This window comes from Bos mutus, chromosome 7 (genome assembly GCF_027580195.1).
Source record: "Bos mutus isolate GX-2022 chromosome 7, NWIPB_WYAK_1.1, whole genome shotgun sequence".
NCBI classification, from domain to species: domain Eukaryota; kingdom Metazoa; phylum Chordata; class Mammalia; order Artiodactyla; family Bovidae; genus Bos; species Bos mutus.
In genome coordinates, this window is record NC_091623.1 from 93,506,529 (window position 1) to 93,525,013 (window position 18,485).

General features: G+C 43.9%; 1 protein-coding gene across 5 annotated transcripts in view; it reads left to right on the top strand.

The window, feature by feature from the left end:
- The first annotated feature begins 7,406 nt into the window (after positions 1-7,406).
- ARHGAP26 (Rho GTPase activating protein 26) overlaps positions 7,407-18,485 on the top strand; it is a 475,515-nt gene continuing 464,436 nt past the window's right edge. For 2 of the 5 annotated variants that reach the window (XM_070374543.1, XM_070374547.1), the window contains exon 1: positions 7,409-7,933. In XM_070374543.1, coding sequence (XP_070230644.1) covers positions 7,780-7,933 — 154 coding nt within the window. In that variant the 5' untranslated portion in view covers positions 7,409-7,779. Of the gene's footprint in view, positions 7,934-18,485 lie in introns of all 5 variants that reach the window. The other 3 variants (XM_070374544.1, XM_005904294.3, XM_005904295.3) reach the window with 3 other exon arrangements.

The following is an 18,485-nucleotide window of genomic DNA, read 5'->3' on the forward strand; positions in this document are numbered from 1 at the left end:
CTGGATGGCATCACCGAATAGATGGATGTGAATTTGAGTGAACTCCAGGAGTTGGTGATGGACAGGGAGGCCTGGCGTGCTGCAATTCATGGGGTCGCAAAGAGTGGGACATGACTGAGTGACTGAACTGAACTGAAACAGATTATGTTTTTTTCCCCTTCAAGTGATGAGTAGTTGAGAGGAAGGCACTTTGGGGATAAGAGTTATGGCTCCGTGGCATCTGGCTTTCACTATCTTCCCATCCATCAGTCCCTAGCATGTGGTATTCCTCTTCATTGTTGTAAGATAGCTGCTCCTCCTTCATGCTTTGTACCCACATTCTAGGCAAAAAGAAGAGGAAGGAAGGTGGGCAAAAGATGTGTGTCAGTTGTGTCCTTATTTAAAAACAAAAACAAAACCCTTTTCCAAACCCTACACTGTAGATTTCTAGTTATATCTCAATGGCCAGTAAAGTGGCCATGGTCATGAGTAGTGCTGTGAAAGTCAGAGGAAGTGAAATCTTTAGCTGGGCACTTGAGGTTCTGCTATTAATATAGCCTAAGATTGGAGCTATACTGCCAGTTAGAATCTCAGCTCTGTAGCTTAGTGGTTATCTCACAGTAGCTGATTCCTTTTCGGTTTCCTCTTGTATAAAATGGAGATAATAATCTCGTTGTTACGAGATTAAGTTTTGTAAAGAGTTTAGAAGAGTATTTGATAAATAGTAAATGTTATGTAAGTACTTTCTCATTAAATGAGTCAGGAAGATGGGGGAATGGACTTTGGGTAGAAAAGTAGCAGGCACGGAATAAACAAATTATAAAAAATGGAAATAAAAATATTGCTAACATACACAGCAGACTTATGTAGTACAGGAATGAGTTTTATTAATTTCTTGCATGAAAGAATGTTAATTAAGTGCTGTTACCTCCCTTAACAGGGCTTCTCAGGTGGCATAATGGTAACAAACCCATTTGCCAATGCAGGAGATGCAAAAGACACGAGTTCCATCTCTGGGTTGGGAAGATCCCCAGGAGGAAGAAGCTCCAGTATTCTTGCCTGTAAAATTCCATGGACAGAGGAGCCTGGCAGGCTGCAGTCTGTGGGGTCGCAAAGAGTCAGACATAGCCAAGTGCAAGCGCACGCATGCGCACATACATACACACGCGCGCGCACACACACACACGCACACACACACACACCACATACTTCCCTTAAAGAACTGCAAGCCAGTGGTTTTATCAGGATATATTACTCTTTTTTTCTTTTGGAGGAAAATGAGAATTTTACGTCTGTTTCAGTCAGTTGCTTCTACACAAATTACAGGGCCTGGGACTTAAAGCCAAAACAAATTAGAGGCTTTTGTATAGTGATTGATGTATCGGGGACATACTAGCAAAGGGAAAACACATACACTTCAGAATGAGACCTCCTCTTTCATTCATGTGTGATTTTTATTCCATTTTTAGGTATTTGGCTATTATTATTTTGTATGGAGATAGTTGGGCTTCCCTGGTGGCTCAGATGGTAAAGAATCCATCTGCAATGCAGGAAACCCGGGTTCAATCCCTGGTTTGGAAAGATCCCCTGGAGAAAGAAATGGCAACCAGCTCCAGTATTCTTGCCTAGAGAATTTGATGGACAGAGGAGCCTGGCAGGTTACAGTCCATGGAGTCAAAAAGAATCAGACACAATTGAGTAACTAACACTTTCACTTTTCGTGGAGATAGTTATTGAAGGCAGACAGATTTGAATTATAAGCATTGTTCCATCACTAACTATGTGACCTTAGGCACCTTACATCTTCAAGCTTTAGCTGCCTTATCTTTAAAGTAGGGAGGGTTACAGCACCTATTTCCCAGAATTCTACTAAAGGTTAAGTGAAGAAGTACCAAAAAAAAAAAAAAATGCTTAGCATGAATCCTACTATTCAACAAAAACAATAAATGTCATTGTTAATGTTACCACCACCATCATCATTTTTTAAAACCAACTTTGTTGAGGTGTAATTTATATAGACAAAAATGCACTCATGGATTTTCACAAATGTTAATGCCTTTGTGCCACAGTCGAGAAATTGATTTTCTGTTATCCCCAAATCATTGTTTTAAAATGGGATAACTGATGTCTTATCCAGTAAGAACAAAAGGTGAAGTCATGTGTAAGGAAATATATGGTATCAACTATAAAAAAAACTTGAATGAATGCTAAATAGAATTACAAAACCCAGGGAATGTAGCAGAAGGAGCACTCGTTTTGAGGGGTGGGTGGGGGACTGGTCAGGTGTACTGCATATTATAGTGTCTGCCTATTCAACAGCAAATCTCTCTTCTCCCGTTAACAGCACTTTGCTTGTCCTTTGGGGGAGCAACTCCTTCCAAGGCTTTATGTGTTGGGAAAGGGACTGTTTTACCTCTGGCTTTAGTCTTGTATTTCTGTTAGATTTTTTGGTAAAACAAACAAAACTTTCTTACTGCTGATACTGCTTGACATAAGTTTGGAGAAGTAGAGAGAACCTCTGAAAATGAAGGCATCACAGAGGAAGGTCAGCTGGAGTGATGGAGAGAGAGATCTTATGCCGATATCATCAGCTAAACTGCTAGAAGCTGTCCTGAAGCTGTACTCCCCTGGTTCTGTTAGGTGAGGACCAGTGAACTTTTATCATAGACCAGCTGTGTTCTCTAGCTTGTGTTCAGGAATCATGGGTGAGTGGCCCTTGCCCACCTCTGATTGTGTGGGCTTGGAGATAACATTTATGAGAGTGCTTTCCTGTTTTCTACAAAGGGGAAGTAATTGTATTGTAGATTTAAACTTAATTGGACAATTGAAGTCAGAAATTATATGGATTTAAAATATATTGATATCAAAAGTAGAACTGTTTGGGCTAACTGGCTAATTTGAAGGAATTCAGATATTCATCTAAAATGTTTAGGCCAGATCATTTTGCCTGAATAATTTCTGTATTTCATCTGAAACTGATTTCTGGGCTTTAACTGTTCTATTCTATTTGCATTCATGGCCACAGCCTATGTTGTTACAGAAGTCACTGTTTCTTCCTTATTAAATAAGTGCCCCTCCCATTGGCATTGTTCATCTTTGAAGTGCCCATTGCTCTTCTAGGTGCTGGGGCTGTATAGTGAATAACACAGAAACTGTATTTCATGAAGATTACATTCTAGAAATAGAGAGACAGCTGCATCTTCCAGGGGCCAGTTACTGTACTCAATACTACTGCATTCTGATTCTCTTCTTCTGATAATATTATCAAAAGTGTGAGAGGTCTTTGTGGAAATTCTGGATAAAATTATTAAGAAATTTACATGCTATCCCTACAATTATACAAATGTATTAAGGTATACATTGTGTATGTGCCAGACACATTTCATAGCTAAGTAACCTGGTTCAAGTTACAACTCCAGGCCTCAATTTCTCACCTGAAAAATGGGGATTATCCTAGTACTAATGTTACCTTGTGGGGACTAAATGCATGTAAATAATTTAGCATAGTGTCAGGCATAAATTAAGAGCTTAACAAATGATAGATAATATTTATTATTGTTGTTACTAATACATATATATTACTTTATACACATTTGCCCAATATTCCTCAGAAGAATAAATAATTGTGCACCTCATTTTGTTTCATTCATTTAACACTTATTGACTCTTTACTACATGCAAGGCCCACAATGGCAGATTGTTTTTTTTTTTTTTTTATCAGAGACAGCTGCATTAGTATCTCCCTTTCGTGTCGATTTCCCATCTGGAGGTACAGTCTAATTGTTGTTGTAGTTTAGTCCCTAATTTGTTGCTGACTCTTTTGTGACCCCATGGTCTGTAGCCCACCAGGCTCCTATCTCCATGGGATCTCCCAGGCAAGAATACTAGAGTGGATTGCCATTTCCTTCTTCAGAGGATCTTTCCCACCCAGGAATTGAACCCACATCTCCTGCACTGCAGGAGGATTCTTTATTGCAGAGACACCAGTGAAGTCTAATTAGACTTTCCTTAAATCTGAGCTTTTGACTTGCTTGTAGCCAATAAAGGTGGAAGAAGTGTTTGACTTCCAAGGCTAGGTCATAAAAGGTGATTCAGCTTTCTTCTTGTAAGCTCGAACGTTGACACTGGGGTCCTCAGGACCCTGTGAGAAAACTCAACCAGATCACATCCAGAGACCACACAGTGAAGCCCAAGCCCATCTGAAGATAGGAAGATGCTCCCATTACCATCTCACTGCAAACACATGCAAGACCCCAAGTCAGGATTACCCAGTCAAGTTCAGTTCAGTTCAGTTCAGTTCACTTCAGTCACTTAGTCATGTCCGACTCTTTGCGACCCCATGGACTGCAGGCAGCACGCCAGGCCTCCCTGTCCACCACCAGCTCACAGAGTCCACCCAAACTCATTGAGTTGGTGATGCCATCCAACCATCTCATCCTCTGTTGTCCCCTTCTTCTCCGGCCCTCAATCTTTCCCAGCATCAGGGTCATTTCAAATGAGTCAGCTCTTTGCATCAGGTGGCCAAAGTATTGGGGTTTCAGCTTCAGCATCAGTCCTTCCAATGAACACTCAGGACTGATCTCCTTTAGGATGGACTGGTTGGATCTCCTTGCAGTCCAAGGGACTCTCAAGAGTCTTCTCCAGTACCACAGTTCAAAAGCATCAATTCTTCAGCACTCAGCTTTCTTTATAGTCCAACTCTCATATCCATACACGACTACTGGAAAAACCATAGCCTTGACTAGATGGACCTTTGTTGGCAAAGTAATGTCTCTGCTTTATAATATGCTTTCTAGGTTGGTCATAACTTTTCTTCCAAGGAGTAAGCGTCTTTTAATTTCATGGCTGCAGTCACCATCTACAGTGATTTTGGAGTCCCCCCAAATAAAGCCTTTCACTGTTTCCACTATTTTCCCATCTATTTGCCATGACGTGATGTGACTGGATACCATGATCTTAGTTTTCTGAATGTTGAGCTTCAAGCCAACTTTTTCACTTTCCTCTTTCACTTTCATCAAGAGGCTCTTTAGTTCTTCTTCACTTTCTGCAATAAGGGTGGTGTCATCTGCATATCTGAGGTTATTGATATTTCTCCTGGCAATCTTGATTAACCCAGTCAAGCTCTTCCCCAAATTCCTGATCCACAGAGATTAGGAGAGAAAATACAATGATCGTAGTTGCTTCAATCTATTAAGTTTTGGTGTGATTTGTTATATATTACTTAAGAGCCAGAACACCTACCTTTAAGTGCTCAAGGTATAGCATTAACCAGATTTAGTTTCATGGAATTCCATTCCACATCTTTCTCTTTCTTGGCAACTGAGGAACAACTATTTTCAGAGTTTTAATTATCCATCTGATAACTGTTTGGGCCTGCTATCAAGTCTAAATTTGTAGCTACAACTGGCAAACGGATCACATTCATTCTACAACTGGCAAACGGATCACATTCATTCACTCATTTATGCATTTAATAAATCAATACCTCCACGTAGATGACTTCTCTAGCTCCTGAGTTAGCATCGCCTTCTCAACGTTCCCAACTTACTATGCAGCATTGCTATTGCTTGTCGCTTTTCTATCCCACTAACCAGTAGCAGACAGGTTCATTCTGTGTTATTCATCTTTGCATCTCTAGTATCTAGTCTAGTGCCTGCGCATAGCAGAGCTATGTAAAAACAAAAACAAAGACAACCAAACAAACAACCTTGGAAGAAAAGTTATGACCAACCTAGACAGCATATTGAAAATCAGAGACATTAGTTTGCCAACAAAAGTTCGTCTAGTCAAGGCTATGGTTTTTCCAGTGGTCATGTATGGATGTGAGAGTTGGACTGTGAAGAAGGCTGAGCGCCGAAGAATTGATGCTTTTGAACTGTGGTGTTGGAGAAGACTCTTGAGAGTCCCTTGGACTGCAAGGAGATCCAACCAGTCCATCCTAAAGGAGATCAGCCCTTGGTGTTCTTTGGAAGGAATGATGCTAAAGCTGAAACACCAGTCCTTTGGCCACCTCATGCGAAGAGTTGACTCATTGGAAAAGACTCTGATGCTGGGAGGGATTGGGGGCAGGAGGACAAGGGAACGACAGAGGATGAGATGGGTGGATGGCATCACCGACTTGATGGACGTGAGTTTGAGTGAACTCTGGGAGATGGTGATGGACAGGGAGGCCTGGTGTGCTGCCTGCAGTCCATGGGGTCGCAAAGAGTCGGACACGACTGAGCGACTGAACTGAACTGAACTGAATTGAAACAAACAAAAAACAAAAAAGCCACACACACACAAAATTACCTAACTGGAGGGCTCCTCCTTCCTAGACATACGAATAATTTATTCAAAGACAGTCCCTATCCTCTAGTACTTCACAGTTCAGCACTGGACACTGTGGGATCCAGCCTGACAGGTGCAGTTAGTGAGCTGCCTGGATTGATTACTGTGGTGGAACCCAAGGGCAATAGGGCAACACATTGCAGGAAAGTGTAAAGTGGAGAAGGACGCGGGGACGGATCCATTCATTGATTCCACAAATACTTATCAATCGCCATAGCACATATAGCACAAGGTAAGCGCTCAATATCTGTTACTAGATGCCAGCCACTGTTCTAGGCGTTAGGGGTGCCGCAGCGCACAAGAAATCGGCGGTGGCTCATTTCGAACTCTTGAAACTCACAGTGTTGCAGAGGACTACAGGCAGTGGACGTAATTATGTAAAATTGTGTGAGGTGCCCAGCAGGAAAACAGGCGGCTGAAATTCTTGAAAGGATGTTAGATCCTTCGGTTGGGGGCAGCCGTGGGCTGGTGTTGAGCAGGAGTGGCCGTAAGGGGGCCGGACTGTAGGGGGCGGGAAGACTGCAGGCCAGCAGAGCTGGTAATTTTAAGATGTAAGTATGTTTTGCTTGAGTGGAAGAAGGAGCTTGTATCTAGGGGCGACGTGGTCGCTTGCTACGCTCGGGGTTCTCCTGGGGCGTGCGCGAGTGCTAAGTCGCTTCAGTCCGACTGGGGAATGCATTTTGAGGGTAAGCACGATTGCCTCAGCCTTGGGGGAACTGCAGCCCTAAATTCCTAGATTTTTCATGTTCGGCACATCTAGGCTCTTCCGCTTCCCAGATATGCAGACGCACCGTCTCCGGCTCGGATCCCGGCCGCTGCGCGGGCCCATGCGGCAGCGATCGTCGTTCCTTCGCGGCTCCGGCTGTGCGACCCAGAGCAGACGGGAGGGGGCGGAGCTTGTGCTGCGGACCTAGGCGGTGGCGTGGGCCACGCCCCCGACCTAGACCCCGCCTCTGGACCCCGTTGATTGGGTTATGGTCGCGGAAGGGCCGGGCATCCTCGGAAGGCCCGTGGGTAGGGCTGAGGCGGGGTTCTGATTGGCTCGGCTGGGATTAGGTCATTGCTAGCAGGTTCGGCCGGCCCGGACGCCGGCTGGGCGGCCGAGGCTGCTGTGAGAGGGCGCTCGAAGCTGCAGAAGAGCGAACTGGCGAAGGAGGCGGGGAGGCGGCTGCTGCACTCGCTCGACTGCTCGTTCCCTTCCCGTCGCCGCTGCGGGTCCGCCGCTGCTCTTCCTGCTCCGCGGCCTCTCGGTTACACGCTGTTGGAGCAGCCGCTCTTCGTTCGCGTCCAGGCTCTGTTCAGGAGTCGTGCGCGCCCGCGGACACCGCGCTGAGAGCGAGCCGGCGCCTCACCTGTGGAGCCGGCGGCCGTCGGGGGTGCCGGCCAGGGTCTCGGCGCGTGCGTGCTCCGGACTGCGGGCCGCCGGAGCCCTGGGGGAGGCGCGCCCCCCGGCTGGGCGCCGCGGACACCATGGGGCTGCCCGCGCTCGAATTCAGTGACTGCTGCCTCGACAGCCCTCACTTCCGAGAGACGCTGAAGTCGCACGAAGCGGAGCTGGACAAGACCAACAAATTCATCAAGGAGCTCATCAAGGACGGGAAGTCACTTATCAGCGCGCTCAAGAGTGAGTGCCCCGGAGCCTGGCGGGGACGGTGCCCCGGGGCGGGAGGGGCCGTCGGGTGGCGCTCAGACCTAGGGGTCCCGCCCCCGGCTGGATTTCTGCTCCTGGGCGCTGAGGGACGGGCGTAGACCCTTGTCGCGAGGCGGAAAGGATACGTAAAACGGGCGAGCTAGCAACAAGACAGTGAAGGAAGAGACCCATCACCCGGCCGTTTGCGTTCCGGGGTGACTGGGAGGTGACCGAGCGCGAGTAGCGCTCTGGGGCGCCGCGGGTGGGTGTGCGCGGCACACACAGGTGTCTCAGGAGTGGGACTGGAGTGCCTGGAGCACCGTAGCATATTGGGAAACCCCTTCGCGTCCACGACTCCGGCTTCCTTGGGGGAGAGTTGCCCACCCCTGAGTGCCCAGCCGTGGGAATGGAGCGTGCCCCGCCAAGGGGGCGCTGCCTCCCCTCAGGAAAAGGCGGGTTGTATCTGCTTCGCTCCCTTTACGCTGCTCAAGCCTGCTCAGGGCCGCCGAGGTCTCCGAGAGGTCTCCTTCCCTTCCCAGAGAAGGGCTGGGTAGGGTGGTTGGTCAGCTTGCGATTCTTTGGAGTAGTGGCAGCTTGTAACCCACCAGATCTAGAATCAGGGCCACGTACGTGTGCAGGTTCTGATTCTTGTGTTTAGCAGAAGGTGATAGGGGTGGGAGTACAGAATCAGAGTGTTCCTTTACTCTAAACTGTGGGCGAGGGTTTAAAAATAGAACGAACATATCCTCTCCCTCTCCCGCTCCCTCACTCTCCTTTTTTACCTCTACCAATATCCTTGAAAACTCAAAGGTTTGGGAAGGAATGTCCTCGATCTTCGCTCAGAAAGAAGTTTAAACTTATCCTTAGAGATTTTCGAACCTTTTGTAAAACCATTTTTGCAAATTTCCCTTTGGCAGGGGAGAAATGAAATTTACATTCTCTGTATGATTTCCCTTGTCATTTGCAGAGCCAGAGAGTGTCTCCTTCTGGCCAAACGAGTGCTCTAGGGATGGATGCCTTGGATTGCTGAGCTCCTTTTTTTGGGTGCCTTTTCTGTTTACCCATTTAAGAATAATTTGGTCCATCTTTTATTTTTAAGAATCAGAAATAACATAAAGGCAGATAGTGGAATTGTCTTTCACTTGACTTTTCCTTTCTCTTTGCTGCATTTCTTAATAGGTGATATCTTTTAACTAGGAAAGCTTGTCTTGGCAGACTGCAGCCGTGGGTCTGAGAATTGTCACCAAGTCTCTTTAAAGGAGACTTAAAGTCAAATGCCTGAGATGTCATTTTGTGAGCCTGTTGCTTCTAAAGATGAAGAAGACAGTGGAGCCCCAGGGCAGCAAGTGGTAGTCTTTTGAGGTGAAATAAAAGTAGAACTTTGGTGTGCTGAGGCTCTTCAGAGGCAGGGTCTCTGTTGGAGGCTGTGACCTGAAGCAAATGAATAGACTCTTCTTTTGTTCATGACCAGGGCCATCCTTGGAATATGTGACCCCTAGTTTGGAGTAAGTTAGGGGCTCACTTACAGGTTGGGCCCACAAATTTTGTTTGAATCTCAGACTGGCTTTAATTGGGCCTCTGCTTTATTCAGCAAACATCTGGAGTTTGTGTGCTCGATATTACCCTGGGCACTGAGGATGTATTAGTGACTGTTCTCTTGTCCCTGTGGCTGTGGAGACTTACTCCATACTAGGCACTGCTTCACCCACAAATTATCTCACGTATTGTAACTCATCTTACAAATGAGAAAGCAGGCTTGAAAGAATCACTAGCTGAGAGTCTCACTGCTCTAAGAGCAGGTCTGTTTTTGAGCCCCCGCAGGGTCTGAACCAGAGATGAAGTTCCTGCTGATATTGAGCTCTTAATTCTGCCTCATTCCTCTTGCCCAGAATGGAGCCCCTGGTCCAAGAGTGTTGGAATTTGGACTTGAATTTTGTATCTTAGCCTTGAGTCTGAGGAGAATGCCTGTATGTGACTGGCAGTTTATCTGCTTGCCACTATTTTTAAGGTGTGTGGGGGGAGGAATTTAAGAATTCTTTGGGTAGGAGGAAACAGTACAGGTGATAAAATTAAAGAGTTTTTTAAATTGTCTAATGAATGGACCAGCTCTATAACTTGGGGGAGAGCTAGGTGTTCTAAACTCTTAATATCCAGCTCTGTTACTAACTATACTCTTCTACTCTTCTAGTGCTTGAACAGGTGCCACATGCCCTCTTAAAGAGGGTAGAGGTGATGATTATTTCCTGAACTTCAGGCATTGTGTTATCATTAGGTCCTTCTTGCATGGTATATTACTATGCTGCTGCTGCTGCTAAGTCGCTTCAGTCATGTCTGACTTTGTGCGACCCCATAGATGACAGCCCACCAGGCTCCTCCATCCCTGGGATTCTCCAGGCAAGAACACTGGAGTGGGTTGCCATTTCCTTCTCCAATGCATGAAAGTGAAAAGTGAAAGTGAAGTCACTCAGTCGTGTCCGACTTTTAGCGACCCCATGGACTGCAGCCCACCAGGCTCCTCCGTCCATGGGATTTTCTAGGCAAGAGTACTGGAGTGGGGTGCCATCGCCTTCTCTTACTATGCTATATACTTACTATGCTAGTATATGTGTATTCATTTTTTGGATCATTTTATCACTTCTGCAAAATGTAAAGTGTTTTATATATATATATATATGTAAAAATACATAATTGTGTAAGTAACATTGGTTTAGATGATTCATAGGCTCTTCCATCTCTAAAATTTTATGGCTTTATTTTATAATTAATATGCACAGATCTTTGGGTTTAGATTTCCTTTGTGTGTTAATCTGAGGCAATAATACTGGCCTCCAGGGATTGCTGAAGTTCGGCTAGATCATTGCTCTTTATGAATGAGGAAACTGAAGACCAGAGAGATCAGTAACCTGCCCAAGGCATCACAGCAATTAAGTGTACTTAAACATAAGTTATCTGATTCCAGAGACTGTGCACCTAACTGTGAAGTAGAAATGTTGTGTAGGTCTGTTGTCTATTGAATAAAGAATCTGGTGAACTAACAAACTTCTAGAAGTCTTTCCCTGGAGCTCAAACCTCTGGGCTGGACACAAGGCAGCTAAGCAATAAAATAATTTGGGGCCTACATTTCAGAAACTCCTGCCTTTGGAGAAAGTTCTTGTTTGATGTGGTGATTCCCAGTCAATTTTTTCTGTGCTAATTTGTCTAGACATTTTCTGTGAGCACTCTTTCCTTGACCTGATTAATCTGTCTCAGTCCAGAGGATTCTATATATTTTGGTCCTTTTTTCTTTCTGGAGAGATAATAGAGGCTGGCGATGATGTTCAGACACTTGTAGAATTAAGAGTTTTAGGATTTTCTGTGTTTGGTTCTTGACCTCATCACTTATTGGGCAAATCACTAAGCCTGAGCTCCTCCTGTGTAAAATGGGAAGAGCCACGCTGACCTCCTAGGGCTATTGTGAGCACGTAATGAAACAGTGCATGTAAAGAAAGCACTTAGCTTGGGGCCTGGTGTGTAGTGCTGCTTAGTTAATGGTAGCTATTATTATCTTCCAGAATGTCAAGATTCAGAGCAAGAGTCACTAAGAGCAGAATTGTCTACACGAGTGCACTGAACTTCATTTCTGTCTGTCTCATGGACTTCATGGCAAATCAAATGTGATTTCATAGAACTGAAAGTGAATTAAGCTTTTGGTTTTGAGAGGTGTTTTTCAGGAACTGTTTTCTTTCCACCTTTAGAGTTGGTTTATGGACTTGTTCCTGGGGATATGCCTCTTTCAATTTGACTTCTTTCTAAGATAGAGTGAATTCTCTTAGGTGGGAGGGGTGGGGCAGGAATTCACATTTTAGAATATCAACTTTGTTTGAGATATAATTTGTTCACCCTCTTAAAGCATCTAATTCAGTGGTTCTTAGTACATCCACAGAGCTATGCAGCTGTCACCACAATCAATCTTAGAATATTTTCATCACCTCCAAAAGAAATTCCATTCCCATAAACAGTCATCCCCCACCATTTTCTCCTGAGTCCTCCCTCCCCATTCTTCTGCCCTCCAGCCCTCATCAAGCACTGATGTATTTTCTGTCTCTACTGATTTTCCTATTCTGGATATCAGAAGTGTAATTTTAATAATTTTTGCTTAGATGGTGGTGGGCAACTTGAGCCACTGAGTTCTTGATTGGAATTTCAGGTGGGAAACTTTGAACCATAAGCTGCTCTCCTACAGTGGGGTTTAAGCAGGGGTGACGTCCCAGAGACTGAACTGTGTCCTAGGGGAAAACCCAGTTTTCTCATGAGATGGAAAGATGGATTCATTCTAGTTCCTGGCATTTTCAAGGATGCAGAAAGTGAAAGTGTTAGTAGCTCAGTTGTGTCTGACTCTGTGACCCCATGGACTAGCCTGCCAGGCTCCTCTGTCCATGGATTTCTCCAGGCAAGAATACTGGAGCTGGTTGCCATTTCCTTCTCCAGAGGGTCGTCCCAGTCCAGGGATTGAACCCGAGTCTCCTGCATTGCAGGTGGATTTTTTATCATCCGAGCCACCAGGGAAGAGACTACCAAAACTAGAACAAGGATCCACCCTCTTCTGTCAGTCAGCTTTCAGTCAAGTTGGGGCAGAGAGTGTGATACTGAATAAAGCCTTTCTCTGGGGTTGGTATCTTGTTGGGTGACACTTTTTTTTTTTTTTAAGTAAAGTGAAATGAGTGTATCTGTGTTTCTCCAGTTCAGCCTGTAGTTTTCGTGAGACTTTTTGGGTATGATATGCCTTTATCACTGCATTCTCAGAGGTTAGTAATTCTGACCTGCATCATGTTTCCAAGGCAATCACAGTGAATTTTAACAGAAATAAATTAATAAGAATGCCAGTAAAAAACACAGCAGTAAATTTTAGCTGCTGTGTATTTGTCTGTCAATATCAAATCTTAAATTCAAGGCACCTTTATCTTTTAACAGAAATAAGAATTGTAGAAATCTGTCATCATAACTGTATATGAACAAAGCAAAATGCTATATTTTGGACCTTGAACCAAGTGGAGAGATGGGTAAAAAGTCTGATATACTTAAGTGAGGTCATACTTAAAAGGTTTTTTGCTAAGGCCTGAAGAAAGAACATTTAGATAGTGCATTCAGTTCAGTTCAGTCGTTCAGTTGTGTCTGACTCTTTGTGACCCCATGAATCGCAGCACGCCAGGCCTCCCTGTCCATCACCAACTCCCGGAGTTCACTCAAACTCACGTCCATCGAGTCGGTGATGCCATCCAGCCATCTCATCCTCTGTTGTCCCCTTCTCCTCCTGCCCCCAATCCCTCCCAGCATCAGAGTCTTTTCCAATGAGTCAGCTCTTCGCATGAGGTGGCCAAAGTACTGGAGTTTCAGCTTTAGCATCAGTCCTTCCAAAGAACACCCAGGACTGATCTCCTTTAGGATGGACTGGTTGGATCTCCTTGCAGTCCAAGGGACTCTCAAGAGTCTTCTCCAACACCACAGTTCAAAAGCATCAATTCTTCGGCACTCAGCTTTCTTCACAGTCCAACTCTCACATCCATACATGACTATTAGAAAAACCATAGCCTTGACTAGATGGACCTTTGTTGGCAAAGTAATGTCTCTGCTTTTGAATATGCTACCTAGGTTCCAAATAGGAAAAGGAGTACGTCAAGGCTGTATATTGTCACCCTGCTTATTTAACTTATTTGCAGAGTCCATCATGAGAAACACTGGGCTGGAAGAAGCACTAGCTGGAATCAAGATTGCCGGGAGAAATCTCAATAACCTCAGATATGCAGATGACACCACCCTTATGGCAGAAAGTGAAGAGGAACTAAAAAGCCTCTTGATGAAAGTGAAAGAGGAGAGTGAAAAAGTTGGCTTAAAGCTCAACATTCAGAAAACGAAGATCATGGCATCTGGTCCCATCACTTCATGGGAAATACATGGGGAAACAGTGGAAACAGTGTCAGACTTTATTTTTTGGGGCTCCCAAATCACTGCAGATGGTGACTGCAGCCATGAAATTAAAAGACGCTTACTCCTTGGAAGAAAAGTTATGACCAACCTAGACAGCATATTAAAAAGCAGAGACATTACTTTGCCAACAAAAAAGATAGTGCAGTACTTAAGGGGGGGAAAAAAGAATGAAATTTAAATAGTTTTGATAGTATTAGCTAGAGGGCATTCTTGAGGCTCAGTGGGGCCCTGACTTCATATTGTGGGCGGGAAAAAAGTAAAAGTTATCTCATATCTACATTCTTAAATAATGCAAGCTGTCATTAATTGCCATAGTCTATACGTCCAGTCTGATAGATGTGTTCTAGAAGAAGCATAAAAAGAAAGTGAAAGTGAAAGTTGCTCAGTGTGTCCAACTCTTTAAGTACTCCAGGCCAGAATACTGGAATTGGTAGCCATTCCCTTCTCCAGGGGATCTTCCCAGCCCAGGGATCGAACCCAGGTCTCTTGCATTGCAGGTGGATTCTTTACCAGCTAAGCCACAAGGGATGCCCAGAAGAAGCATATATGTCTTCAGTGTATTGAAAATTGTTTCTAATCCTCCGTTGGTAACTGCTCTTCTGCATTTCACAATGATCTGGATTCTGAACGTTAGTAATACTAGTGGGCATTCTCTTTATAGAAGTCCTTCCACAGGATGCCTTCAAGAATACACTGGATGTGGCTCTGGCCCCTTTATGTAGATGGGGAGCATATCTCAGCATTAAGTTCATTTAAGAAGTGAACTCTGCAGAATTAACTTGGAACTGGTAATGTGCAGGCTGAGGAGACCCAGACCTGGGGCACATCCAGGCCTCTGTTATCAGGCAGACTTGATGTTCAGTCAAGCTCTAGCACATACACTCTGTTAAGACCTTGGGAGCATTGTCAGTTTTCTCAACAAACAAGCAAACAGAAAACCTGGAACCTTGCCAGCAGCTCTTGTTCTCGAAAACTCACCAAGGGCTGGCCCTATGCTAAGTGCACGCATTGTCTCATGAGTCCGTAACCCTGTCCTGCGAGGTGAGTACTCTTATTTACCTGCATTTTGCAGTTAGGGTAACTTGTCTCAGGTCACAGAGCTAGGAAGTCGTGCAGGCAAGTTTTGAACTTGGCAACGGACTTCAGGGCTTCTCTTAAACATGACCCATCAGTGCTTCAGTAAACACTTCGGCAGTGAAGATACAAATTCTTCAGAGAGCTAGACGCTAAACAGGAGAAACGTGCAGCAGGTGTTAGATTAAGTGAGAATATTGGACGCATTGTTTTTCACTCTCTTGAGTCCTGGTTGCAAAGAATAGCCAAGATTTGTATTGTGCTCTGAAGTTTTGTGTTCTCATCATCGTGGGATTAAAGAACCATTGTAGGCTAGTGAGGCACAAGTAAGGGTGCCTGACTACTTCTTGGCTTTTTGAAGCAGTAGAGTTGCTCTTTGGGGGTAGCACTGATTACCAGTGAGTCTCTCTCTTCTTTTTAATGTTATTTAGAAAATGCATACTTTTCTAACATTTCTTTTTTCAGTTGAAATATTAAAAAATTGAGATATAATTGACACAGAACATTTTTCAGTGTTAGGTGTACAATGTCATGATTCGCTATTTGTATATATTATGAAATGATCGCCACAATATGTCTAGTTAACATCCATCACCATACATATATTACGAATTTTTTTTCTTGTGATGAGAACTTTTAAGACGTCTTCTCTTAGCAGCTTTCAAATTATAGTACTATTAACTATAGTCACCATGCTATGCATCACATTCCATGACTTATTTATTTTGTGAATGAAAGTTATTCTCTTTTAACTGGGTAGTAGAGAGTTGAACATGGAGGCCAAAGACCTGTTCCTGGGTCTGATTTGTTAAGATAAATAGTTCGTCCTTTTTGCTCATTAAAACGAGAGTGGAAAAAAAATCATCAAGAGTGGTGTGCTTAAAAACACGTCACCCTTTTGTACTTCTTTAGGATTTGATGTAGGTTTTTGCAGTAGTGAGATGAGTCCTTCGTTAATAGTATAAACTCCCAAAGGCTCTTCAGTGCCGACCTGCTTTGTTTAGGACTAATATTATTTTTTACTTAACAAATCCTAAAGGATCAAATGCATATGGAATTAGGTAACAAAAAGTTTTTTTCTCAGCTCTTTTGCTTTGCTTTAGCACCTTTCGAATAAAAGAAGAAAAAGCATTTCCTAATTATTTGTAAATGGTGGTAATTTGCAATACTGACATTTGGAATATTACTCATACAAATATAAACATCTGCAAATTATATCCAAACAAGATTTTGTAGTTTTTATATAACACTGGCTTTGAAAAAAGTCCTTCCACTTTAATCCAGTTATTCAGTTCTGGATTGGACTGAATAAATTGCATCTATAATCTGTAAATAAATTGCATCTATAATTTCCCACGTGGCCCAGTGTAAAGAATCCGCCTTCAATGCAGGAGACATAGGTTTGATCCCTGGGTCAGGAAGATCCTCTGGAGAAGGAAATGGCAACCCACTCCAGTATTCTTGTCTGGGAAATCTCATGGACAGAGGGCTGTATTCATTGGGGTCGCAAAAGAGTTGGACACCACTTAACGACTGAACGACAATAATCTATAGCACTCAGCCCACTGATTTGAGGCTTAAGTTCCCCCTTCCCTCCTTAAAAAAAATATGATTAATAGACTTTATTTTTTAGAGCAGTTTCAGGTTTACAGAAATAATGAGTGGAAAGTATAGAAAGTTCCCATATAGCCTCTCACACCCATTTCTCTCAGTACATTTGTTACAATAATGACATAGTGTTATAACTCAAGTCCATAGTTTACATAAGGGTTCATTCTTTGTGTTGTATATTCTGTGGGTTTTGAGAAATGTATTGACCTTAACAGTATCATGCAGAATAGTTTCAGCCTGTGAAATACATGTCTTTGTATGGACATATGTTTTCATTTCTTATTTAATTTCCCACCTAGGAGTAGAATTACTAGGTTGTATAGATAAACTTAAGTTTAATTTTGTAAAAGCCTGCCAAACTCTATTCTGCACCAGAGGCATCCTTTTAAATTCCCCTCAGCATCATCCAAGGGTTCCAGTCTCTCCACATTATCACCAATACCTGCTATTGTCTGTCTTTTTGATTGTAGCCATCCCAGTGGGTGGGAAGTGGTACCTTTTGGTTTTAATTTGCATTTCTGTGATACTTACAATGTCCAGCATCTTTTCATAAGCTCATTGGCCACTGATGCATTTTCTTTGCTGAAGTGTCTGTTCAGATCTTTTAGATGGGCACTGTTTACATCTCGGATTGTTTTTTAATCCTTTTGTGCGTGCATGCTCAGTTTCCAAGTTGTATCTGACTGTGACCCTGTGGACCATAGCCCGCCAGGCTCCTCCGTCCATGGGATTTCCTAGGCAAGAATACTGGAGTGAGTTGCCCTTTCCTTCTCCAGGGGATCTTCCTGACCCTGGGATCAAACCTGCATCTCCTGCATTGCATTCTTTAACACTGAGCCACCTGGGAAGCCCTTAATTATTTTACTTTTTCCGTAAAACTTTTGATGAGTAAGTGAACACCATTGGGTATACTTTATTTGCCCTCATTTGGGGACTTTTTGCTTCTACTTGCTTCAACCTCAGATGTACTTGACTGATCAGTTTCACATCCCAGGGCTTGAAAGGTGATTCTGACAAGGCTATGGTTCAGATTTCTGCTCTAGTTAGGCCAGTCAGCGTCCCTCTGGGGAGAGGCCCCAGGCTGAACTTCCTAATGCTGGCCAATGTAAGCTAATGATCACAAACCCCATGAATTGACAAAATGAGAATGGGTCAGGGAGAAAGTGTTGTCACCATGAAGCTATTGGGGAAAGCAGTTCATGAAGGTGACTTTGTTACCCGGTCTAGGCCATTACATTTTAAAAAGTTAGCCAAAGGAGAGATGCCAGTATGAAGCTAAGTGTCATACACTTCTGACTGACTCAAGTTTTAATTTTTAAAATTATAACCCAGTATGTTTTAAATTGTATATCTTAGGCCATCAGAGGAAGGCTTTCATTCAACAAACATGGAGTCTTGCTTTGCTCTTACCATGTCATCCAAGCCTTGGCCTTGAGGAAGGGCTTTTAAGGTTGTGGTAACAGATGCAGAAGTTGTGAGGTGAGAGGAATTATGGGGTGTCCCAGGGCTTGCAGGGAGGCCAGTGTAGCTGGAGCAGAGCGATGGCAGATGAACAGGGAGAGAGGCTGGGAGCCAAGTCCTCGAGGTCTTGACTCCCAAAGGGACTTTGAGTTTCATTCTGAGTGTGATGGAAAGTCAGGGGAAGGTTGTGACATCATCCTTCTTGTGCTTTAAGAGATTATGGGGACCACTGTGTAGAGAATAATTTAGTGGGGCAAGAATGGAGGCAAGGGGAGCAGTTAGGAGGCTGTATAATAGGTGAAGTAAGAGGCAGTGGCACCTTGGGCTAGGGGGCAGCATTGGAGATGTAGGTCAGATTCTGGGTGTTTTTGGAAGTCCAGCCCACGAGATCTACTATTTGATCAGATTTAGGCTTTGAGACTAAAAATCAAGAATG